This window comes from Crocuta crocuta, unplaced genomic scaffold (assembly GCF_008692635.1).
Source record: "Crocuta crocuta isolate KB4526 unplaced genomic scaffold, BGI_CrCroc_1.0 scaffold84, whole genome shotgun sequence".
Classification (NCBI taxonomy): Eukaryota; Metazoa; Chordata; class Mammalia; order Carnivora; family Hyaenidae; genus Crocuta; species Crocuta crocuta.
Window position 1 is genome coordinate 997,291 of NW_027530213.1, and position 27,139 is coordinate 1,024,429.

A 27,139-nucleotide genomic window follows, 5' to 3' on the forward strand; every position below is an offset into this window, starting at 1 on the left:
CCTTCAGTGCTTGATAAAGTTAGGACACACTGAAGACATTAACGGACCATGAATGAGAATTAACTTTGCAAGGGGGTGTGTGAGTGAGAGCTTTGCTCTAGAAAGTGCTTCACAGCCCTTGACACTCTCTCCAGCTATTGGTTTTCCCATCATGATCTGCCTGGTCCAGCTTCTGGATGCATCAGGACACTGCCCTGTTGGGTTTCTGAAACACTCATTGCTATTCAGTGAGGGAAGAATTACAGACCCAGGGGGACTGAAATGGATGGATCCTTGACCTCAGAATTCCCTCAGCCTAGTTGGCATGTAAGCTAATGGAGACATTGGCAGGAAAATAGGAAAGAGGTAAAGAAAACATGACAGATGCCCAGGTGGTGGTTCCCAGCCTTTCAGGTGCATCAGAATCACCCAGGGGGCCTGTTCAAAACACCCATTCCAGGACTCCATCTCCAGAGATTCTGATACACTTGGTCTAGGGTGAGGCCCAGGAATCTGCATCATAACAGACAATCTAGGTTATTCTGATGCTAATTGTCTGGAGTCCTACGGAGAAATACTTTCCCAGGTGTTAGACATGGGTCCCTGCTCTTAGCACAGGGGGACAGGACCACTCAAGCTTGCCACACTCACAGCACATGCCTTCTTTCTGACAGGTAAAATAAGCGAGCTTCCCCACCTTCCTTTCAGTGTTCAACTAGCAGAGGAATGCACAAAGGCCAGTCATAAATAGAGAGGGAACAGTCACACTAAAGCACTCGGAACCTCACAACTGCATGATCACCACCACCACCTCCCCAACTAATGGAAGCATTGATTCAGTGACCTTCAAAATATCAACAGAGGTGTGAATGTCAGTCACAAACAGAAGCTATAACCAGAAAGAAGCAAGTGGCAGGGCCAGAGGCACATAGGAGGGGCGTTTCTGAGTGTCTCACTCCTATAATGCTGTGAGCATTGTTGGGGAACTTTAAGGATTCCTGCATTCAGGCTCAAAAATGTTTATTAAGGTTTTACTTTCCATATGGCCCAGTAATGGGGATACATCGTAAGATGCACAAAGGCATTCATTTCATCTCAGTAGAGGAACTGGACATTAACCAGGGAACCCAAGCATTTTTCATTTACCTATAAGGACTAGGGAAAAAAGACCCAATGATGTGATGGTGAGTCGGGGGGCATGTGGGGACGATGGGAGGGGCTACTTCAGATCCAAGTCTGGAAAGATCATCACTGAGTTGAAAATCTGAGTCTAGAGTCGAGTCGGAGCTGGCCTGCTGGGCAGGGGAAACAGGAGGGAACAGCTCCTAATGGGGCAGAAGCATCATTGGAATGCCATGGGCGACAGGGAGGAGCCAGAGAAAGAGTTGGTCTGGTCACCAGGCCTCCTGGGCCAGCCTCATGAGTTTGCACTCTGCTCTGAGAGTGTTGGGATGTGCTGGCGGGATTCAGCCTGATGATCAGATCACACTGAAGCATCCACAGCTTACAGAACGATGCTTCTTTCATTTGTGATGAGCTTCATCCAATAATGTTTACAAACATTAAGCAAATCTACTCAACATCATGCACCCATCTCTTGTTCAAAAGAAAAACACAGAGCTATTCATTTAGCATCTGCACCACAATCTCTGCTAGGGATCATTTTTTCATTAAATGTTCCCTCTGGAACCACATTACAAAGCACTAAGAGCTTCCCATTTCTCATTTTAAAGTGGCAGCAGTGTGTGACTGGCCCCCCAGCAGAAGAGTCCTAGCAGAAGACAAGCTGAGAGCTTTCTGAATTCCAGTTTTCTGCTTACATCCTGCACCCTAAAGCTTGTCACCTGTGCCCAGTGGTTCACCTGTGTCATCTCAGATCCCATGCGGTGGGCTTCTCACACTGCAGTTTGGGACATTTGCAGAGGCTGATTTATACTCTATTTCCTCAACTGCAAAAGACACTATCGCTGTATTCTAATTATGCTAGGACTGTGTCATTTTTGTAGGAATTCTTTAGTCGTAAAAGCATCCACAACAGGTTGTTTGCACATTATAGTGGCTGCATCATAGAAGGTATGTTTCTAGACGTTTTGTTTAGCTTTCCAGAGTTGTGACAAAGATTCATTATGAGGATAAGAGAGATCACATTGGCTATTTAGCCCTTCAGCCAGTGAAAACAGATGCCTTGGCTGTATCTACAGCTCTGTTTGCTTCCCTGTCGCTCCTGTAGGTTAGGGTACACTTGAAAGCGAGGCCTCTGATGGTGTCTCTGTCTGTGTCTGCGGCTCCCCTTTCCCGGCTCCAGCCACCAGGTCTGACACACAGTAGGCACTCAACAAATAGATTTAAATATCAATCGACTGTCAAGTTCTGAAGTCCAAGTAGAAGGAATGGAAAAGAAAGGATGTTTGGCATTTTAAATAAACAGGACTTGGGCAGTCCATTTGGCCCCTTTCTTTGTTCTCCATTTCCTGGGACATCTAATCCGCTAGGTGTGTTTGCTAGCTGATCAGATGTTTGTAAGTATGTACACAGTCTCTCCCCAGCACACTTGGTGAAGACTTACAAATGAGATCATCACAGGAGAACTTAAATTAACTTTCTTACTCAAGAAATGTGCAAGGGTACAAAGACATGTGAAATAATATGTGTTAGATTTGGCCCAGGTTTTCTGGGTCATATTAACTTGGAAGTCATCCCTTGGTTCGTCATCCACCCATCTGGGCCAAGAGCATGTACGGGGCCCTTGATTCATGGAAGGGCTAAACTGGGAATGAGTGGAAGCTGCTGTCCTCACCAGCTCTATTCTTCAGCTCTTTCCTGAAGCATGGGAACTCTCCAGCATCTGATTTTATGATTTTTTAATAGGTATCTTTTTCTGCCAAACCTTCTCTAAATTGAGTTTCGAGCCTTCCTGATCAACCTACCAAATGTCCCTCCACCCTCTTCCCAACAAACAGAATGTGTTCCAACCCTTGCCAACTGTTTGTCACTCAGGAATCACAGGCCCCAAGATCTATGGAGCTCCCACCACCACCACGTCTCACAACAGCTCTTTGAGTGGGTGAGATGATAACCCCACTCTCAGAGATGAGGGAAGTGGGCACATCTGACGAGCTCATAGCCAGTGAGTAGTGTAACTGGGTCAAAGGCAGGCAACCTAACTCAGAATCCCCTCCTCAACTGCTCCCTGTTGCTGTTGAGTGGAGACCATGTTTCCTAGGGGATATCTACAGAATGAGTAGACTTCCATATATAAATAAGAAGAGTTTACAACATAGATGGAAATTTTTTTTGTTTAGACTTTGAAAACACATGCACGCTCCATCACCCGGAATCGTACTAGACATCGTCCTGCAGGAAAATACTCCATGGGGCGAGGAGTATGCCATGTGTAATGAGCCCTTGATAAATATTTGTTCGTTACATGATGGGAATGTTCAGCACCTCCCCCCAGCATCATCACCACGTGAAACTGAGGCCACAGCACCTACAAGATAGGACTAGGAATAGCTGGGAATAAAAACAGATTAATACCCAGATCACAGTACACATGACATGTTTTATAATCTTATTATCCCCCCCAAATCCTCTCTTATCCCAAATTCAGGATGATTAAAACAATTTGATTCAGTGGGCAGAAAAGCTTAATTTAGGTTTAGACCCGGTGTTGAAAGGCCAAGAGTTATTTCTATCACTTACCTTCTAATTTGGTAGCTGTTTAGCAACTGTGATAGCTCACCACTAAGTTTTATTTATATTAGAATGGAGGAGCCAAATAAAATGCTTTCCATGCAGGGATAGTAGATCTCAACATTTGTTCTCTTAGATTAGCTGGTAAGACCCACAAAGGAGGCTACCAAGCAGAATCCAAGTCAGATTTTTATTTTAGCTGCTATCATAGGAGTTATCATACAAAGAGTTCAATTGAGGTACAAAACAGCTCCCAAAACCTGATTATTAAAAAAAAAAATTTGTCAACTACCTCAATATTCTACCTACTGAGATCATTTTGCCTCTAGGATGCTTGCTTAGAGCAGAACAAAATTGCAGGTTGTGGTTCAAGGAAAGTAATACCATGACCTATATTTCCAATATTATCAGGCCACTGGTAAAACTGTCCTCATCTAAAAGGAAAAAAAAGGGTAATTAACAAAATTAACTTGAAAAGAGTTCTAGCTTTGAACAGAGACTGACACGCACAACTTGACCATGGAATTTTCCACATAGAGCAATCTAAGTGAGAAAGGGGCTAAGGTTCTGCCCCACTATGGGTGGGTGGTCTTGGTGGGAGGAAATATCTGGGGGGGGGGGTTTGGGGTTTGGAGGGAAAAAGATTGCATCCTTGAAGCAAGAAGATGAAACTGACATCCCCACCCCCTCCCAAGCATCTATGCCAGGAGTAAATCTGATCCACGGCTGTCTTTGCAAGAAACAGAAAGAGGAATAAAAATGTGAATCCTCATATCTTATGTAAGGGACTGGGTAATTTTCTGGAAAAGATTCATTAGCATTTAAATAACAAGCTCCATTTATCTAAGCTCTACTTACGAAGTCCATAGTACCTGGAAGATATTTAGCCTCCTACCCATAAGAATGTTTTTCTATCTCTTTGAGGACCTCTCTCCTAGCATTTCAGTGGAGAAAATGCAATTATCATTCATACCTTGCTGTCCAGAGAGCTTGGCACTCAAGCATAACATGTTTACATTCTAATCAAGGCAAAAAAAAATATCTTCCAAAAAAGTCTTCTGTGAAATTTTCCAAGTAAGGGATGAAATGTGTCTTAAAAATCAATGCCCCAAAGAATATGCACCAAGATGAAGCATTCTGATGACCCAGGAAATCTTAAAATATATTGATTTGGCTGCCATCTTAATGCTTCTCCCCAGCATTGTAGAATGATGGATTGGGTTCAAAGTCCAATAACTAGAATTTGCAAAGAAGAAAATCTTCCATTTAAAAAGAAAGTCATTTCACTACATTCAAGTGTCTGCCTCCCATGATCCAATATGGCATTACAAATGAGCCAGTGTCATGGTGGACACTGTATGAGACACTTAGATGTCCAATGTGAGGACATGTGTGGTCAAGTGATAGGCAATCTCTGAACCAATATATGGAATCTTGGGCTCCATTTTTACCACTTAATAGCTGTGTCACTTTTCCTCTCTGAGTTTCCATTGCCTCATTCATAAAGTGACCCTGGGCTAAGTGTATCCATCCAGGGGTCTATGTGTACCAGAGATCATCATAGGCTCTGTGAATGGACCCAAGGATGAACACTCTTACCTTAAAGAAACTTCCCCACGAAATCACATAAGTCACTGTAACAATGCCAAGGGAAGGCCCTCTCAGCATTGATCTTTTGCTACTGCCTTATTAGGGCTGAGCAATAAATATAGACTGTTGTGTTTAGAAGTGGCCAGTCCATTTTGAAATATAACTGCATAAAATTCCTTTTTGAGAAGCAGAGAATTCAGTAGTGGAAAAGGCCTCTCTAGGACCTTATGTTGCCTATAGGCTAGAGCCCAAGGAAAGGTAACCGAGCCTCTCTCTCCCCTATTCTACAGGATTCTAGAGAAGACAGGGTTTTGGTCCACCCCAGTGTCTGGCCAAAGAGCTGAACTAAGAACTCTGTCCACCTATTGACCTGCTGTCTTTGGTTCCAGACTTAGAGAAAATGAAACCAATCTGGTATCAGCCTCGGTATACATAAATCTCTGTGGCTTTGAGGAAGGCAGACACATGAAATCCAGGTCTCCATTAACCGTGTGTTCTCCACATTAAATGACCCAAATCCTTGACAAAGTTCAGACAATTCCATTGAAGACATATGTTACCATATGCAAAAGACTAAATGAGTCTTAGGACAAGAAGGTATCACAATCCTGGCCTAAGAACTTGCAATTTAGTTGATGAGTAAAACAGTCTTAATGAAGGCAATGAGTAAATACAAAACTGCAATAACACAGAGGATGCCTAGAGTTGCTATAACAATATGCCACAAACTGGGTGGCTTAAAAGAACAGAAATTTATTGTCTTCTGGAAGCCAGAAGTCCAAATTCAAGATATCAGCGTGCTCCTTCTGAAACCTGTAAAGAAGGATCCTTCCTTGCCTCTTCCTAGTTTCTGGTGGTCACTGTTGACAGTTTTTGGCACTCCTTGGCTTGTAGCTACATCACCTCAATCTCTGCTTCCATTGTTCCATGGCATCCTCCTCTCCTATTCTTAAAAGGACTCCAGTCATGTTAGATTAAAGACCTACCCTGGTACAGTCTGACTTTATCTTAACTAATGACATCTACAGTGACCCTTATTTCCAAGTAAGGGCACATTCTGAGGTACTAAGGGTGAGGATGTGGACATATCTTTTGAGTTGACATGAGTCAACCCATAACAACACCTTAAGGTAGGAGAACTATTTTTAAAAAAAAGACCACATTAGAGCACATTTGGCCAAGCATGGAAGATGGTGGCTATTCTCTGGAAATTTAAGTGATGCATGTTGGGCACATTAAGGGCCAAGAGGAAAGTTTGGCTCCATAACTCCTGAGTCCAAATCTAACGTTCTTTACCCCACGGGACTTTTTAGAATCCTTAAGTATCACATAAATGTCTCAGACCACACGAGAAAGGAAGCGAATATTCTAGACAAAGACAGAAGGAAAGACTTCCAGGAGGTATGAGTCCTGCAAGGGCATCTTAAGGCTGGGTGGGAAGAACCACACTCAACACTTTGATCACAACCGGCCATATTCCTAGAGACTAAAGCATACATTATCCTTGGCTCTTCACAGATCCTACCACCAGGAGGAACGCAAAGGCGGGACCCACAGCCAGAAACCGGTATGCCAGCCAGTGGACCCTCAACAGACCCCACCCCACCATTTCAGCACACACGCTCACCACAGACTGGAGGCTGCCGACGCCCAGGGCTGCAGGATCAGTGGACAAGGAGAGTGACACTTACAGTGTCAGCCCCTCACAAGACACAGGTAGGGGCCTGCACACCCCTCCTCAGCCTTGGGAATGGGCATGGCCCACAGACGGCCTTCACAGGCCCCTGCATACGCTCTTTCAAGGTCACTTTCAAATTGTTAGGCTGTTTATGTAACCGGTACTAGTACAACTGTGTAGTATTGATGATACCCAGGGCCCAGTGATTTCTGCAGAGCAAAACCAACAGGCATGCCAGGTGTCCTGAATCTCAGACTTGTGCTATTCCCTCCTTTCAGTTCCTACCCCGCTGAAGACACACAGGTACTTTAAAATGTTCACCCAAATGATTACAATAATTCCTGAATATACTCTGAGGGCACATGACTTATTACCATTTCTGGGTTTAAGACACTGCACTTGAAGTGTCATGGCAAGGTCATGGCACCCTCTATAGGGAACATGGACTGATCCTTTTGACAATTCAACAGGGGTTGATTATAAGGTAAGTCATCCAGTCTGTGGCATCAACCACCAGGATTTCACTTCTGAGAGAAGACAGGGCCTAAGAATAGAACTGGGCTGCCCCAGCCCCCAGCCTTAACTCTTGAAAAGAAATTATATCTAAACTTAATAGCTGTAGAAAACTCGAATACTCATTTTCTTTTGTTCTGGGTGATATACTTCAAAAATAATGTTCCAAAAATGGGGTGTTACCCTGTACATTTATTTTTACGGCTGTTATTCTTCTTAGAAGAGTCTCAGAGGGGCACCTGGGTGGCTCAGTCAGTTAAACATCTGACTTCGGCTCAGGTCATGATCTCACAGTTTGTGGGTTCAAGCCCCACATCGGGCTCTGTGCTGACAGCCAGCTCAGAGCCTGGAGCTGCTTCAGATTCTGTGTCTCCCTCTCTCTCTGATGCTCCCCTGCTCATGCTGTCTCTCTCTCTCTCTCTCTCTCTCTCAGAAAGAAATAAAACATTTTTTAAAATTATTTAATAGTTTTTAATTATTTAAAAATTTTAAAAATTTAAAAAATTAAATTTAAAAAATGTAAAAAATTTAAAAATTTTTAAATAATAAAAAAAAAAGAAGAGTCTCAGAGTTCCACAGAGGTGATTCAAAACTTTTTCATGTGTAAAATACAGGTTCCTCTGACCAAGATGCACCTCTTTTATCCTGGAGGTTTTCTGAGCCCCACAAATGTTGGCAGTCACAAAGGATGAGTCCAGGGATCAGGGCCCATTCTTCACACCGGCCAATTTTGTGCAGAATCATGGCTTCATTTCTAACCACCAACATGTCTTCCTTGCAAGTCATGTTGCAAGTCAAAGCTAGAGAGGATGAGCCACAGAGCTCAAACCATTCATGCCAATAAAAGTCTCTGCAGAACAGACCGATTTGCAAGTCAGAGCAGGCAATGGACACTGACATTCATTTACAGGGCATTCCCAATCATTTTAACTAAACGCCGAATTTTTTAAGCATCCCAGGCTGGGAGTATCTGACTAAGACAATTGAACTGAAACAAATCTTCTTGAGCCCACTTTACGGAGACATAGAATGCAGGTCACATGTTGACAAAGGCAATTCTCAGTCAACCCCCCAGGACCCTGCAAGCTTGTACAATGATCTGGGAGAAATAGCCACAAGCCAGAGATGGCCATCCAGTCGAGGAGACCGTAAAGCAATAGAGTATCCATCTTGTTCTCTCTTCTTATGCTATAGATCGAGCGCGGAGCAGCATGGTCTCCACAGAAAGTGCCTCCTCCACTTACGAAGAACTGGCCAGGGCCTACGAGCACGCCAAGATGGAAGAGCAACTGAGGCACGCCAAGTTCACCATCACTGAGTGCTTCATATCAGACACATCATCTGAACAGTTGACGGCAGGGACAAATGAGTACACAGACAGTCTGACCTCCAGCACCCCTTCAGAATCGGGGATCTGCAGGTTCACTGCATCTCCCCCCAAACCTCAGGATGGAGGTCGAGTGATGAACATGGCGGTTCCAAAGGCACATCGGCCAGGTGAGAAACAAATGCTCGGACCACTGTTTAGGAGACTCAGCTTCCTGATTCGCACCCATCCGCTATGAAAGCCCACCCTAATATTTGGACTCGATGCTCTGTTTATAGGTAGCTGTGTAATGAACCACCCCAAAGCTTACTGGTTTACAACAGCGATCATCACTTATTTTGTTTACAAATCTGAAATGTGGCCAGGGCTTGGTGGGGACAGCTCCTCTCTGTTCCAGTAGTGTCAGCTGGGGTGGCTCACTTAGGTCTGGAGGAGCCCTTCCCAATGGCCATGTGTAGGATTCTCCACCGGGTGGCTTGGGCTTCTTCGTATCATGGCAGCTCGGTCTAAAGCAAGTGTCCTGTCCCCACAGGCAAACAGTGGACATAGCCAGTCTCTTAGGAGCCAGTCTCTGGAAAATGACACATCATTTCCAGATGTTGTTCAAGCAGTCAGAAAGCCCAAGGAGCTCACATGGGAGAGGAGGAGATCCCACCATGTGAGGAGAGGAGGATCAAATACAGGGGCTCATGTTTTAAAGCTGCTGTACTTAAGGCTTTTAGAAGAGAGAGTCTTACCAGGGGGCCAGTGCGTGGGCCTTAGTTTCATTGAGTTATCCAAAGTGACAGTAACCGGCTTTGGTCAGCCACTGGTTCAGTCTTTGCCTTGAGCTGTGACAGTGATCTGGGTGTGTGGGTGGCGGCTCTCAGCTCTAAGGCCAGCAGGGCCCAGCAGATCACATACGTAAGTGAAGAGAATGGAGAGCAGGGAAAAAGGAGATGATGCAGGTGGAAAATTCAAGAGTTCACAGACTATCTAGAGGGAAGAGACTCCAGCATGTTCCCACCAACTAATCCCAAGTAGAAATGGGGGATTAGTATGAGTGACTTTCTCAAGAGAAGCCAGACATCTTGGTTTTATATGGAGACCCACAGTTTTCAAGTGTCGGGTCAGATACTTGCAAACCATTATATGGGGGCAAATAGACACCTCTTTAGACAGAATCCGGCCATGGTAGCCTGTTGTACTCATCATCTGAGGAATCGCTTTTTATTCTTCACCATGAAATAGCTGCCTGTAGCCTTTCCTTTGTGGACGCCCTATCCATACTTGTTGAATCCAGTTTTATTTCTCCTTTTCCCATTTTCTGAACCACTCTTCTAGTCCTATTTCAAAATTTATCTTCACTTTTAAATTACTGCAATTCCCTTGGGTTTTATGGCATATAGCCCAGATGAAATGAGCCTTATAAATGCATAAAAATATATAAAATAAGAATTGTCTATCCAACAACTAACCTTCAAAAACGGAATCAAGATTCATGCCAGCGTACAATAAAGAATGATGGCTTCATTTATTTTCATTCTGTCTACCTCCTCGGGGAGAAGATGAGCTGCGATTTGTGGGTGTTTTTGCTTCCAGCATTTTTCGTTGTTGGCATTTATTTGCAAGGCAAATGCAATAAAAACATAAGCTCTTTATGGCTGTAAAGCCTCAGGGTGAGGAGGAGAGGAGAGGAGAAAATGTGCCTCTGGACGTGTTTAACCTTGGTAGCCTTCAGTTGTTCTCTCTGTAAAATGGGCATGACATGGGGGCCCTACCATATGCGGTTTGTGTAAGACGCGCATTGGCATGTTTGGGGTAGAGGGGTTAGCAGTTGTTGTTTCTCTTGTTGCTTCATTGAAGGATTCTCAGGGTGACTCCAGTGTGGCCTCCGGCTTGTGCGGCTGGCTCCTCTCCTCCTTCCCTCTTTTGCTGGTTTCCCTTCCTTGGCCACTGACGTCCTCAGAAGCATCCACCTCATTTGCGTATCACCCAGTCATACGGGATCCTTCCATTGGCAACCGTTTTCCCTTGCGTACAAGAGCTCCTAGGTGAAATGATGCGCCTATATATGTAGGCTTTGAATTAATTAAAGGCTTGAGTTTTCTTTTTGATGTCTTGTTTCAACAGAAGTTCCAAAAAGTTTGCACTTTTTTTTTAATGTTTATTCATTTTTGAGAGAGACAGAGACAGCACAAGCAGGGGAGGGGCAGAGAGAGAGGGAGACACAGAATCTGAAGCAGACTCCGGGCTCTGAGCTGGCAGCACAGAGCTCAACACGGGGCTCGAACTCACAAGCAGTGAGACTGTGACCTGAGCCGAAGTCGGATGCTCAACCGACTGAGCCACCCAGGAGCCCCAAAAAGTTTGTACTTTTGTTATGACGTTGTTGTTTGGATCCATCAGGATGGTTGAAAGATCACAACTAAGTGAAATAGTATAGTCTTAAAATGCTATGTAGACTAAAACGATCTTATGACGTCAGGTGTGAGTGATTTTTTAAAATCAGCACAAGTCCTAATGTCCATAAACTTTGCTTTGTCCACCCTAGATGACTGTATTATTATTGAATATTTGATATGCTTTTAGGAAACCCTTTCTGTTGTTCCTTTATAATGAGACTGAATTCAACACCAGGCACAAACCTCAAGGTTACAATTTATTATTCTGCTGACTGGATGCTGCGTCAAAATCATCAGTTGGTCATTCCTCCCTGTGTCCCCAGGGCTCTAGCTGGTATCAGTCAGTGTCAGCAAAGTCTCCCCAGCCTCTGCCCATCTTTCTCCTCACCTTGGGGTCTTCTTGTTTGATGCTCTTTTTCTCCGTTTGTGATCCAAGTTAAATCAACCTGGCCAGATCCTGGCTCCAGAAAGACAGAAAACATGTCTTAATTGCCTCCAAACTTCGCTCCCAGTGTCTTGCAGATAATCTGTCAGCACAGTCAGAAATATCTTAAATGACTTAATGACACTGAATATATGCTTCTATCACTGTATGTGGCACATATAGTAGGTGCTTAATAAATATATTGAATGAATGCCGATAGCTGTGATATCACATCGCTGTGATGATGACAAGGCTGGCCAATTGGTTAAAACATTACAATCATTAGAACTTATTATTAAAATATAAAAGAACATTTAAGTCCACCCCATCTTCCAGCCTAACTTTAAATAAAGTGATTTATTTTCTATTCTTGCTCTTGACAGATGGAAAGGAAATCTCTTCCACAAATAAGGGGGCGCTCCCCAATGCAACGTGATGGCTCACACGCATGGCAAACATCAGAATCTGGCTTTAGCTGCTCAATAGTACTTGAACTCTGCATTTACTGAATTTTTTGGATGTTTATATTTTAAATAAAATGCCAGTTGTGCTACTGTTTTATTTTCTGCAATAATGGATGGTTATTTCCATCTTTAAGAACAAAAGACAAGGGGCGCCTGGGTGGCTTAGTCGGTTAAGCGTCCGACTTTCGCTTAGGTTATGATCTCGCGGTTCGTGGGTTCGAGCCCCGCGTCGGGCTCTGTGCTGACTGCCAGCTCAGAGCCTGGAGCCTTTTTCAGAGTCTGTGACTCCCTCTCTCTCTGACCCTCCCCTGCTCATGCCGTCTCTCTCTCTCTCTCCTAGAAATAAATAAAAATATTAAAAAAAAAAAAAGACAAACCAAACAAACAAAACTCCATCTTCCTCTGGAAGGTTTAACAGCTTCTTTCCCTCTTGGTCAAGGCAACTTCCAACACTTTGATTACAGTTGCTGTTCTTGGGCTCAGGTAGCATCCTGAGCCAGCTTCTAACATCCTTGGATGACTGTTCCTCCTTTATTCATGAGGTTTGTCCTTGTGCCGTCAAGAAATGCCATGGCACGAAGCTACCTAAATCCATTGAAAGCTTCGCGTAGGCAACCCGATGCATCCCGGCCTCATGAGCAGCCGGAGAAGGGTCGGCCCATTTAGATCTCTGCACTCACACCTTAGGACCCCAGCCTTAAATATATGCCCATCAGCCCCTCCCATGAGGAATGTGCTTGAGGTTTTCCAGCTGGGAGGGACCTCTGCCTGCCGCCAACTTGCTGGTTCTCTGAGCGACCAGTTCCGTGAAGCAGTTTGGGGGCTTCGGTTTTTGGATCCACTCAGGCCATCCCTCATGCCCTTCTGGGTGTGTGCATTTATCCAAAGAGAAGAACATGGGGTGACAGGTGCTTACCTGAAGGACAAGCCCACCTCTGCTCCTGGGGCGCCCTCCGATGAAGGTTTCTCTTCCTGCTCTCCAGCTCCTGCGATCATGCTGTCCCCCCTCCGAAGCCCTTGCGGTTCTTGTGCTGGCTCAGAATGACACTCCAGAGAGCTTCACTGCTCCACGTCTCCCTCTTCAGCCTCACACTCCGTGCATCTCCCTCGCCTCCCGAGGACGTGGCTCTGCTTGCGGCAGGTCACCTGACACAGACTCCCTCCTTCTGACCCAAGGCACCACACTTGATTCCTCTCAAGCAGTTCTGCCTCCCTCCTCCCCTCCCCACCCTGGGTGGGGTGGCTGGGGCCCCGTGCCTCAGACTTGCATCCTTCTCCTCTTTTCTGCACTCCTTAAAATTAGATTTTGAAGTTTCTATCATGAATGTTATTCTAAGAGCTATGGAAAGGGTCTCCTTTCAAGTGCAAGTATCTTTGATATTTCCACATGCACACACACCATGCACATGTGCATGGTTCTGGTCTCCATCCTTCTAGAAATGTCTCTGACTCTTCCCTCCTGGCCTCTCAGCCTCCTTTCCCCCTTCAGCATGTGCTTTTTGAGCGCTCACTCAATATCTGGACCCACTTTCAGAGCTGGCGATACAATGATAGATGAACCCCACAAACACCCCATCGTAAGGTGGCTTACATACCTGGTGGGGGAGACAGACGCTATTCAAGTAAGCAAATAATACAGCTTCAGATTGTGATAAGTGCTGGGAAGAGAAGTAACTGGAGAAAGGGACAAAGCCTGGCAGGGGTCAGGGGTTGGGGAGAATGGTCACGGAAGGCTTCTGGGAGCAGTGAAACACGAGCTGATATCTAAACGGTGCCTGTGGCAGAGAAAGCCTGGCAGACATCTTAAAGGGACAGTGGTCCGAGTAGAGGGAAGAGCAAAGGCAGGAGATTGGAATGAGCTTCACATTCACCTCTCAGAGCAAGAGTTTGTTCTGAGCTGACAAACTTTCAAATGCTCCCATAATATTTACAATTAGAAGGACCTGGAGCCATTAGCAGCACCTCTGAATATTGCTGTACATCCTTGCCCTTGGGTAGACCTAAATATCCCAACGAGCTCCTCCTGGATCGCTGCTGGGAAACCAATTCTTTGATGTGCATTTGCGATTTTGTCTTCTCAAAGGACTGACTTGCTATTTCAGTCTGACGTCTCTGGGACACAGGAAGTGATGGTGGACTTATTCTGAAGGGTCTCACCTTTTGCACCAACCTCCCCTTTCCTGCCTCTGGTTACAGGTGTCCTAGCCTTCCCATCCTTCCGAGCGCTCTTGCGGGTTTACTGTAGGTGCTGCCATCGAATGCATCCTCCAGTTCAGTGTGCGTTCTGCTGTTCTGACTGCCTCTTCTCGGACTCCAAGCCCCTTAGCTCAGTTTTTCTTGCCTGGCTTATTGGGGTTCAGCTTGAGTTGCTGGGGAGCCAGCCCACAAGTAGTGCAAGGTAAGGAGGAGACCCATGCCTGACAACGTGTGAGGGAGAGGCAGGAGGCACACCTGTGTCCTGCCGAGTGGCCAGAAGGAAGGTTCTAGATTCCAGTGCCATGCATGAATAAGCAAAAAGTTTTGCCACAGCGCAAGTTGATGGCATCTCCAGAAAGACACAAATCTCTTATGCTCATTTATTCAACCCATATTTATTGGATATCTTCTCTGTAAAAAGCTACTACACCAGGTATTATCCTGAGACGTAAAAGTGTTAATATATTAAGCCAAGACTGCCCACAGTCTCCTTATTTTAGGAATAGCATGTAGTATCACAAACAGCGGACAGAGACCTGAAGACACAAGGCAGATAAAGAAGAGATCCAAGAAACAGGGTCCAAATCCAGCTTGTGAAAGATGGGAATATCACACACACACACACACACACACATGCACACACACATGCACGCACACACGAGAAATCCCATGATAAGCCAGGAGCAACCCAAAGGTGCTGAGAATATACAAAAGGGTAAGAAAACAGCAAAGTCCTGTGTGAACACAGCTGGCACCAACTTCTAGTGCATCCTGTGTCCCAAAGTGGGAAGCAACAAGCCTTAAATTCAAGTGGTGCAGTCAATCCTCTCATGTTGAAATCCCTTGTGTGGCTGCCCTCTGTTCTCAGGATAAAGACGCACAAGGCTTTGAGAACCCAGCCCCATCTGCCTCACCTGTCAAGACCCCTGCTCTCTGGGCTCCTCAACTCCACAAATGTCTATTTCCTCTGCCTAGAATCCTCTTGCGTCCAGGTTAACTCAGTCCCCCTGTGGGATGACTCAAGGTGCATGGGTCTACCAGCCCCTGATGGAGCAAGTATGAGCCCCCAGCCAGCCTGACCTCTCAGTGGCTCCCGGCATGTGGGTCCTCATGGGTCTTATGTGGGAACTGGAGCTTCCTTGAACCTCACAGCTCCTTCCTCACTGGGTGCTCCAAACTCCCTACTATAAGTGGTCCTGACCTTGCCCAAATGCTGGGGCACGTTTTCCAATCCTGATTTTTATTCAGAACTGCTTGATTTCAGAAGAATTGTGAGCAGCAACAAACTCAAAGCCCTACTTCATACATCAGTGTAGTTTTTAAAGTTCAGCAGTGAGTAGGAGGATCGCAGTATTGATGAGCTCTTAAAAAATGCATGAAGCCTCCTAAGTACAAGCCAAGAATGGTAATAGAATCCACATACACGGGCCTCTGGTATCAGTCTCACATTATTTATTTAGGGGTTTTTCTGGTTGCCATTTGGGAGCGAAGATTCATTTACCAAAAGAGGTTCACTTACAAGTTTTCATTACCTTGCTGCAGCATTAATATTAAACTAAGAAAGTGTTAGATCTCGTTTGCCTCCGGAATGGGCAGACTCCATGCTCTCCCTTTGTAACTAGCTCTTTGATGCTGTACTATCATTACAAGTCTGATCTGTGTGGTTCTTATTGAAATTGCTAGAAGTCAAGGTAACCATTCTTTGCTTCTTACCTTTGCATCAATGTCTAGCTCCATCCAAGCATAGAGATGAAGCCTTATCAGAAATTGATGAAAGTTTTATGTGGCCCCAGAGGATAGCCAAGCCCCCAGGGACCCTGACTCACTTTCATTTCCAAAGAATCTGTTGAGAAAGCATCTGCGTGCTTTCATAGGTGCTAATGAAGTATTGCATAGGAGGGGAAAGAGGGCTATTCCAATGTGCCTTGGACCTTTAGCCTCCCCAAAATGTGTTTGGGTGTTTCTGTTATCCCGATTCCTAACACAGATGTGAGATAGTAAAGAGCATAAGAAAGACTTAAAGATGCCCTTAGAATTCACTGCACCCCCTCCACTTGACTAAAGATATGATGCAAACCTCAAAAGGGTCACAGAACCATTTAGAGGCAAAGGCAAGAATTTTGCATGAAGCCCAGAAGTTTCTAGCTCATGCTTTTATGGCATCATAATCTCCCACCTCATCAGGCCACGTCAGAGGAAGATCCTGTGGCCCCTGTTGCATGGGGACCCTCCCTCACTTTCTCCCAAGAACTGAGGCCATAACTCCTTGTGGACCAGTGGAAGCTGAGAAGTACAATCCCTTATTCTGATTGAATTAAATGGTTTCCAAACAAAATTAAAGCAGATTAAGTGTCCACTTGGAACTGTGAACTTTGGCCCCTTTAAACAGCACAATGAGTATCGGAGATAAGGTCACTTTTTTCTCAGGGCATGATGGGGGGAGGGCTTATCCTATGCTTTGTAAGGTTTCAAGCAACATCCTTCATACCCAGTAGAGGCCAGTAGCAGCCACTCCCCAACTGTGACACCCAAATAGTCTTCAGACATTGCCTCCTGCTTCCTGAGGGGTAGATTCACTCTTTGCTGAGAACCACTGGCCTAAACTTTAGATGTTTCCTTCCCTAGTGTGGGTACACTGAATGGTTGGAAGCACCACCCGAGAAGAGATTCATGGAAGGTGCATCATTATAGATTTTCTGAATCAATGCATTCTTGCTCTTTTTCCTTTTCGATTTTTGCCATCCTTCTTCCAAAGACAAAGCGCATTCTAACTTTCTGTGTGTGCCTGAGTATACTGAGAAAGTTCCGGAAGTTTTGCTTTCCTGATGGGAAGGAGTGTCCCCTGGCCTCAGAGAAGTGAGGCAGGCTCATTAGAGCTGTTTTCCCAAGGCTGGGCCAACCACGGCTGGACGGCCCCCTCGGGGGTGATGGCAAGCTCTGAGCATTCCATGCACCTGCTGGGGACACGGGGCCATCCGAGGGTCTGTGCTGGTTCACGGCTAGAGGCTAAGAGCTGTGATGGCATCAGTAAGCAAGGTGGTTAGGGTCAGAGGGAGAAGTCAATGCCTCTCGTTCAGTGTGAACTTTCAGAGATACTAGTGGCACCTAAGGTCCCAGGGGCAGTGAGAGGAAAATGAGAAATGGACCATTATCATTATATTGATAATAAGACATAATACGGAACAGTGGCTGAGCCATCCCCCATCCCTGGAGGTGGAAGTCACATTGGCACAGGACGGGCAGCCTGTGATCTTGAGGCTACTGGCTGAGGAAGTATGCAGAGGCCCCAGGGTGGGCGGGCGTGGCCAGGAGAGGGGACAGGGCCACATCCTCACCTGTGATCTACACCCTGGGGGCCTGCAGGCTGTGTCCTTCCCCACTCCTCTGCCGCATCTCATCTGCTTATGGCTCTTTGTCTCCCATTTTCATCCCCCCCCCCCCCCCCCGCCGTCGCNCATGTTTCTTCCCTCTGCTTCCCTGTGTGTGTGTGTGTGTGTGTGTGTGTTTCAGTCTCTCATCCCCCCTCTGATCTCTCCATCTCTGTCTCTCTCTGATCTCTCCATCTCTCTCTCCCTGCTCTCTAAGTCCCATTCCTTGCACTCACCTGGCCCTGACCACCTGTGTCAGCCCCTCTGACTGCGGTCTGGTCCGACATCTCAGCCCCTAAGCTCAGGGTCTCAGAGTGCCTTCTTCCCGAGGGTGTCTGGGCCCCTCCACCCTCACCGTCACCCTACATCTCTGACACAGGGCCGTGGGCCTGAGGAGCAGGGCACAGTGGGGTGACTGTTCACACCGCACAAATGCATGAATAAAACCCACAAAAATCAGTGGGCAGAGTGTGCCCCAAAGGCCCATTCGGGACTCTTACCCCCGTCAGTGTTTGCCTTCATGCTGGGTTTGGGAAAGTAGCTAACAGGATCTAGCTAACTAGGAAAGTGCTAGAAGTGCAGGCAGTTATGTAAGTAGGGCAGAAGGAGGCATTGGGGTCACCATATCCTTTCCCTTCCAGCCACCAGTATGTGAGCCTGGGCCCCTCTTCCTCCTTTCCCTTCTCCTGTGCACCTCCTCTTCCCCTTTGGGGTCTGCTTCTCCCCCGGGGCTTCCTCCCCTCTTTGTGTCTCTTACACACACATACACACACACAATCACACATGCATACATGAGCACATACACACATAACCACATAGATACACATAGATACACATAGACACACACATAATCACATGCATACACACATATAAACACATATGCACACACATAATCACATAAACACGTGTACATGCATGCACACACATACACATAAGCACTTACACACATGCACACACGTACATATATATGCATAGACACAAGCGCACACACATACACACACATATGCACATACCCGCACGCACACACACGCACACACGTATTCACACAAACATGCACACACAAATACACTCAAGCACACATATATACACACATACATGTGTACACACACACACCCCACTGATTAGTGATTAGTGATTAGTACACACTAATCAACCCACTGAAGACAGAAGCCAAGGTAAAAAGAAGAGTTCCCAGCTCATTCCCCTGGCAGGTCTCCAGGCCAGAACTTCAGACCTTCTGAGAAAGGGATGTCTGACAGTAAACGTGTTTCACATGCAGTATCTAATTAAATCCGCACCACGACTCAGTGTGGTAGATTCTGCTAGTACTCCCATTTTATAAGGGAGGAGACTGAGTCCAGATTAAATGCAGGCAATGTCTTCCAGACCTCTGCTCCTAACCCCCACCGTTAGAATCTCCCAAGGAAACGGGCACAGGGGGCAGGACGTTAAGAAAAGTGGGTGTGCCCATATCTAGACGGCCAGCATGGTTTTCCATTCCTCTCAGATCTCTCAGGCATCTGAAGAACATGGAAGACAGAAGGGTGAGAGACTTAGTCTCCCGAGTGGTGCTTGGACTAGCACATGGGGTGGGATTTTAACGGGCATAAAGTGCCTTTAATAAACACAGCTCACCACCGATTACTCTGGTGCTTTCTTCCTCAGAAGGGCATGAATTATTAAGAAAGCTCATTTGCAGGATTCACACTGTCGAAAGGGCGAATCAGAGCATCATACAACTTGATAAAGCGGTGCCTGAAAACGGGATCACTCAGAGATACTGGATATTCACAAATAGTTGTCAGATCTGCAGTACCAGTGCGCAAGCAGCCTTCATACACAAAGATGTGGGGGCTGGGCTACTTCCATTATTAAGGATTTGTAATTCTCGCCCACCTTTCTCAGCCACCCTAACCCTCTGATCAGGAAATCGAACGTGAGAGCCCCTGCAGGCAGAGAGCAGGTGTCCTGGGCTTTGTCTTTTGATTTCAAACACACTTGTTCCACCCAATTTAGGACCTGAGCATCCGGCAATCCAGCTGGGAGCAGGAGGCTCCTGCTTTGCGAGGGGCTGAATCAGCCCTGTTCGTTCAGTGGGGAGTTACCAGGATAGAGAGCCGTTCCCAAATCTGTTACAGCACTTTGCAAATATGTCAAGTGTTCGAGATTTAGTTGGGTCTCAGAAGCAGCGTGAGGCCCTCTTGACCTACATTTTCAAATCACCCTGGGAGTGAATGAAGTCCACGTTTTCTTAAGTATGCGAACAAAATGATAAAAGAACAATAGCCATGTAAATAAATAAAAGAGCAGATTAATATAATGTGCTTATTAAAATCTCAAGAATAAAGACGAGTTATTGTTTTAAGGAAATTGGATATATAAAAACCCACAGCATCCTTCCCTGTCACCATGCTGCTGTCCTCCATTCAGAAGCCACGATCCTTGGGCCCTTTCCGTCTCACTATTTTATTCCCTCTTACATCCCACGGACATCCTCTGAGCTCAGCCCATCAGCACGCTGCCCGCACCTGAACATCCTCCTGTCTGGCGTCCTGGCTTGAGGGCGGCACACCCCCAGCCCATTTTCCAACCAGAGCTGCCCACCCACCCAGTGTGCCACGGAGGAGTTACAAGTGAGCCAAAATAGTGAGCTCCTCGGCCCCCAGATGGCCAGGAAGAGCCCCCCGCGTTCATCCCAGCTTGTCACCGCACCAACACTCCTGGTCTGCGTGTGTCCTGGAGTAAGAAAGACCGAAAGCCCTGGGGCTACACAGGAGCATTCCCCTTTCTTTGGCATCCTGCCTCCCTCCTCAAGCCTGGTGCCCCCCTGAGCGCTTCCATCCCACACGGGGTCCAGTCTATCACACTTTGTACCTGGGGCGCACTGTCGTCTTTGATGTGTGTTTTTCTTCCCAGGGGGGGATTTTGAATGATCTTGTTACCTCTCTTGTCTCCTGCTGACGTATGACACTTAGGAGCCTACGTCAACGTGCCGCAGAAAAGCCAGCTCTCGCCATGCCTGGTGGGGCGGGTGTGAGGACGAGCCCACCTGTTTTCGTGGCGACCCCTTGCCAGGGGTCCTGCAAAGCACTGGCCAGGTCCAGTGACATCTCCCGGCTCTAAACGCTGGACGGCACTAGGCACCTGCTTCGCAGATAACCACTGTAGCCAACTAACCGCTCTGTGTTTCTTTCCAGGTGACCTCTTACATTTGCCTCCATACCTTAGAATGGACTTTTTGTTAAACCGAAGCAGTGCAGGCACCAGCAGGGACCTGAGTTTAGGGCAAGCGTGCTTGGAACCTCAGAAAACTCGGACCCTGAAGCGACCCACGGTCCTTGAGCCGATTCCCATGGAAGCCTCCTCCTCCACGTCCTCCACGAGAGAGGGACAGCAGTGGCAACAAGGGACTGTGGCCACATTACCTCAGCGAGAGGGAGCGGAGCTGGGACAGGCAGCGAAGATGAGTAGCTCCCAAGAATCCCTGCTCGACTCTCGGGGCCATTTGAAAGGAAACAATCCCTACGCAAAATCCTACACCCTGGTATAACAAATAGCATGACTGGACAGCAGTTGTAAATACGATTTAAAGAATTCAATCAAAGCTACCTTTTTTTTACGGAATTCCGATATTTATAATTAAAGAAAATTGCCAAAATATATTAAAAAAAAAAAGAGAAAATACTGAAACCACAGACAGTGCAAAGACTCTCCTGCTTTTTTTCTGTCTGAGTGTGAGCTCCACCTGCCTGGGCATCTGATTTTTTGGGAAAGAAGTCCAGTTTTATGATCTTCACAGGCTATTGCATTTTTACTGATTTTCTACAAAGTGCATGGGGGACTAATTAAACCTTCTGACTGGAAGTTCTATCACACAAGATTTAAGAACGAAAACAGGAAAAAAAATTTACCCTCTTTGTGAATTTAAAAGGAACCTTGATTTGGGGGCGGGGGGGGAGACTTCCGTCATGTTTGCACACCTTTCTTTCCCATTAGAAACTGGGTCCTCAATTTGACCTCCTTCTGTTGTTAATTAGGATGAGTGCCGTCAGTGAAGGGGTTGGGGGGGAATCAATTNACACTCTTTGCATTTTGTCTAAGCGAAATAAAAAAGGAAAGGTTGTCTGCCTTTATTTCGGTGTCTACCTCTCTTGTCTCCTACTGATCACTGGGTCCTCCTTCCTCTTGACTCTCGTGTTTGCAAACACCAGGGCTGACCCCAAGCCCGATTTAACAAACCAGAGAGGATCCCAAAACTCCGAGCTCCTCAGGAATGGCTGGGAAGAACACAGAAAACACAGCTGGTCCTGACCGTAACCAGGGGCTGGCCAGATGTTCTAAGCTTCTCAGACGTTTCATTCCTTCCTTGCCTCTCCACAGCACTTCACCCTCTAGCTATGCCAGGGGGTCAGCAAACCACAGCCCATGCACCCAATCCAGCCCGCTGCTGTCGTTGTAAATGACATGTAATTGGAACAGCGCCATGTGCACCATTTGCATTTTGTCTATGGCTGTTTTGTGCTGTGATGGCAGAGGTGAGCAGTTACAACAGAGATGGGATGGTCTGTAAGGCAGAAAATATTTACCATCAGACCCAGTACAGAAAACATTTGCAGACTCCTCTCGAGTCCCACAGTTAGCCCCAGCTTGCTGAAGAAAGGCAGAGAGGACTGGGGAATGCTCTGCACCCTACACTCCGGGGTCTGTTCTGTCACCGCCATGACTGTTACCTAAATTTGCAATAAACTGTCTTAGAATATGTTGCCTCTGATTCACTCCTCTGTACCCAGAGGAAAACCAGCCAATAGTAAGTGAGGTTCCTCTGATATTTAACTTTTCTTTCCTCCAAGTTTAAATTATTTACCACATGGCTCATCCTAACAGAAAAGGTACTCTTACGTAGTCTGAACTGCATCCTTCATCCCATGACCCTTACACAGCGTGCTTTAGAAAGTGCACATCATCCCAGACTCTCTCAGGTCTTCACAACAGGGGTTTGGCATTGATCAGAAAACTTGATCAAATGCCCGTAGCAGCTCAGTTGCCCAGGTAACGCACTACACAAGTACCTTCCACTCTCTTAATATTCTCTACGGGTTCCTATTTAAGCCACCAGCATAGACTGCTGCCAGTTACTACCATCTGGGGACGTGTTCAGAAATGTCTTTCCTGTTCTCCCCTCCTCCTTCCCTGCTTGCTTCCCTCCTTTCCTCCCTCTCTTCCACAACTGCTTCCTTCCACTTATTTTCCAGGTAGGTGCATTTGCCTACCTAGCTGCAGTGACACTGAGCACCTGCAGAGCAGGTCCATGACTCCATCAAGACCACCTGCCGGCACTAACATTAGATGACCCCATGCTTGTGAAATGTGCTTTTTGTTATTCTTCCCACAGTTTCAGAATTTGATCCATGTTGACAGCTTATGGTCTGCACCCATACAGACTCTCACAGACTGCTTTTGTATGCAAAAGAAATTAAATGCTACTTTTTAGGAAAAAGTTAAAACTATCTTTAATCAATTTAAAACTTCTAAATTCCCCAAACTTAGAAGTTTACCATTTCTTTCATTTTCTCTCAAGCTGTGCAAAAATAAAAATTCTGTCACGACTGCCTCTCTAATGGATTACTTTCAATAATCCTGCCTTGACAATGTTCCTTAAAATGAATTTGACACATAAACATTGTATCAAAAAGTCCACTTTTCTCCCTCTCAGGAAGGGGCCTAGTATTAATGGCCACAAAGAGATCAAGATCTATAGACGTAAAAGGGGCGCTGTGTAGTAAAATAGCCATTATATAGAGTGATAATAATTAATTTTTCCCTGGACCTCAGCCTGTCTCTAACCTGATTTATAATGTCTTTGAGAGGTCATCTTGTTCAGCTAACTCTGCAACCAGAGTGCTTTATCTTAGATCAATGGAACTCAGGTAAGTTCTTTATCCTTTGCCAATATCTAGAGGCTCAAGGGACAATAGCTTTAGGTCAAAGGACAATAGCCATTGGGTCAATGGACAATAGCTACAGGGTCAATGAACTATAGCCACTGGGTCAATGGGCTGGGTTTTCTCTGAGGCATCCATCCAGCTGACAGTCTAAAAAAATGCCCACCTTCCTAAAGTGAGCAAGGCCTTTTCTTAATACATAGCCAATAAACCACACAGCACTCAGTGCACATGCATCTGCGGGGACCCTAGTGCTTCCATTCAGTGCTTCCTGCCCATTTTTTTATACCCACATCTACCATGACCTTCCACAAGGAGACGGTGTAGAAGCGGAGGTGAAGAAAGATGAAGGAGTAAAATGATACAAAGCTTATCATAGGTTCGGATGGACACGCTCTCATCTCATCATCTTTGTGCCCATGCTGCAGAGAATCCTGATAATACTTTAAGACACAGAAAACACACTGTTGCTTAAACTGCTCATAAAATAAGCAGGAAGTCACACTCAGTTAAGGGCCTTCTGATCTGGGACTTTAATCCCCATAGGCCAAAAGCTTCATGTGACTTTTCAGGAAATGACTGAGGCCTTCCAGAAAAGCTGTGAACTCTGTAAATCTATTTTTTAGCATAAATAGACAATCCATGGACTAGAATTGCTAATCCAAGAACTAGTTAATTATAATCACCTACTCTGGAAAGTTCAATGGGAGCTGATGGCATGTCCATGTTCAAAAGGCTTCCTCTATTGCCTAAAGAATGTGGCCAAGAGGACATCATCAGCTCTCTGAAGATCACTTGGGAAGACTGAGTATAAATAATTTCATATCCAAGGGTCCTGAGCCCCATGTTACTTTTTCACTCATTGGCTCAAAGTGACCTGTCAATTGACAACAGAGTCAGAGGAATAAAGCTGAGGTGAAAGAAAAGTTTTCCTCAGTTCTCAGAAACCAAACTGTTGCAATCCTAGCAAGGGCATAAGTCAAGGAGTCTTCAGGCTTATGTAGAACTATGTCTGTTTGCTCTTGTATGTTGTTTATTTGAGAAGATTGGTGATGGTAGAACTCTCGAGTAGCCTAAGGAATTTCTGAGCCTGCTGAGCCATGGCTAGGACAGAGTTAGGCAATAACTAGGGATGGGATCCTGGCTGAGCCCCTCTCCCCTCCACAAGCTGGGACTGAAGATGGGATGGACCTCAGTGTTGGCTGGGTCACTCAAGTGTCATCAAACATGGGAGTGGGAATTAATGGTTAAGAGACAATCTGTCATGCGTCCCTTGCGTTTATGCATACCTGCACAGAGAGGAGACATTAATGGATTCTGTTCTGTACTATATTTTCAAGGATGTCTGCATAACAAATAGTTTTGGAAGATAGCTATGTCTCCAGAAGATATGTCTCCTTTCTGGGCAAAAGGCAGTTATGTTTGCTGACCAAGATAATAAAAACAATGTCTTCCTCTGAGGCACAATTTGACAGGTTTGCCAGCAAACTCTTTTTTAAGTTCGGAGTTTCCTCTGCATTAGACACAGGCATTAGACACATTCACACCCTCAAACTTCCCTGCCTGTCTGTGTGGCCTCAGGCAGGACCCTGGTATTCTTCTATCTTCACTCCAGTCTCTCATCTTCTCAGTGAAGCTCTCCTCAAACACCTTATTTAGTACCACTTTCTGCCCCCTCCCAACATTCCTACTGCCACATTGTCTGTTGTTCTCAGTCCTTACCCTTCTCATCTTCTGACTTACTATGTAATTTACTTATTTATAATGGTTATTTCTCACTATCTGTCTATTTCTACAAGGTCAGCTACACAAGGACAGAACTCCGTTTTTCTCAGTGTGTCCTCCATTCCTAGATCAGCACCTTGTCAATAGTAGGAATCCTACGAATATTTGTTGAAATGGGGAAAAAATGTTTGGTGTTTCTTAACTTCATGGTTCCTCAACTGTGACCCAAACGTACTATGTTCACAGTCAACCTGGCTCCTCTGTATCACCCCATGGGCCTTGAGGGCACACTAGAACTGATGGGGTCATGGCACTCATGACCTTATCTGTGCTGTGAGTAATACCACACTGAGTCTCTGACTTAGGAGACTCGTGTCCTCTTCCAGCGTCCATGGAACTGTGGCAGGCCAAGCTATTAGCTTTTAAGTGTGGTACAAATTTGAGACCCTCTACATGTCCTGACAATAGCAAACTAGAGGTGGCAGCACCAGCTCCCTCCTTCACCCCCTAGCAGGACTTCTGAGCAGCTTAGGCTTCTGAGTGTGATCCACTGACTCACAAACTTTCTACAATTTGATGAGAATGTTGTTGTTATTGTTGTTTTGCTTTTCTCAATCTCTCACTTTCAGAAAGAAAGGGAAAAGGCTGGGAAAAAGTAACTTTGAGCACATGGCAAAGAGTGCCCGTTTCATCTCCCAAGACAAGCTTGGCAAAGCTCGAAAGCTCTTTGTGTTCCAGAAACTTCAAGCCAACTGTAAGAAGAAAAGGCAATGTTTGTTATCACTGGCATTGTGCCTGCCCACGGAGGGTTGTGTTCTGCCTCAAAGAAATAACCCTTCCATGGAGAGAAAAACAACTGGGATTTACATTCATGTGTGTACTGAAGGGAAGATGCTCAGAAGTGTCCTTGAAACAGCAGGGCCCAAGGCCAAACCATCACCAAGGGTGTTACCATGACCACCTGGGCATCACAATCAGAAGGAAGGCAGCCATTTCCAACAATGCTGTGTGTGGGCTCAAAGTTCTGCACTCAAAGAGTTAATTCAATGTTTGCTTTAATCTCTCATTCTCTGAAGTTCCCCTAAGGGCTGAATGCCTCAAAAAAAGAGGCGGGGGGGGGGGAATTCTTGCCACTCCACGGAAAAATATTTAACAAACTATTAAAACAATTCTTCCTGTTTCTAGATCTAAAATGTTAAGTGTCTTACAAAGGTTCAGCTTCTGAGATGGAGCAGTAATGGTACCGGCATGCTGATCCAGCATTCAACCTCAGGTAATGTGGGAAGAAAAAGGAAGAACCCTTGACCTGAATAACAGCACAATCTTCCATGGAACCACTGTGCCCATACTCAATAACACACAAATAAAACACATCCTAGACACTACAACAGCAACCCTCCAATATCTATTATCCCATCGAAGAGGGAGGTTGCTCTGTCATTGACCAGGAAGGTTACCTGGTGACAGTCCAAAGACATGCACTTTGCACATGTAGAGCAAAGCACAAGCCAGGTAAAGATGTACTGTTAGCCCAACAGTACTTATTTTTCTGACTGCTTGGCCACATGGCAAGAGAACATCCCTGTTCCATTGAAACCTCCAATTCTTTCATTATCTTTAGCTTTGTGGATTTTGGTCGAAGACATTCAGCCCAATCATGTGGCAAGAGTTAACCTTCAACATCAAGGAGCTGATGTTTTCATTCACAATAGTTAAGAGTCTTTTGTATCAAACCAAGCATAATTAAGATGCTTCTAGCAAAGACTATCAGAGCAGTCAGCAAGGGGACGTTCTAATGGCTAAGGAGCTAACTGAAAACCTTCCGGCATCCATTCTTGTCAAAGATTGTTCTCAAG

General features: G+C 45.7%; 1 protein-coding gene across 1 annotated transcript in view; it reads left to right on the forward strand.

The window, feature by feature from the left end:
* DSCAM (DS cell adhesion molecule) overlaps nucleotides 1-21,676 on the forward strand; it is a 643,763-nt gene extending 622,087 nt beyond the window's left edge. Inside the window, exons 31-33 of the mRNA XM_077765486.1 lie at nucleotides 6,781-6,978; nucleotides 8,648-8,950; nucleotides 20,814-21,676. Coding sequence (XP_077621612.1) covers nucleotides 6,781-6,978; nucleotides 8,648-8,950; nucleotides 20,814-21,166 — 854 coding nt within the window. The 3' untranslated portion in view covers nucleotides 21,167-21,676. The remainder of the gene's footprint in view (nucleotides 1-6,780; nucleotides 6,979-8,647; nucleotides 8,951-20,813) is intronic.
* The last annotated feature ends 5,463 nt before the right edge of the window (nucleotides 21,677-27,139 follow it).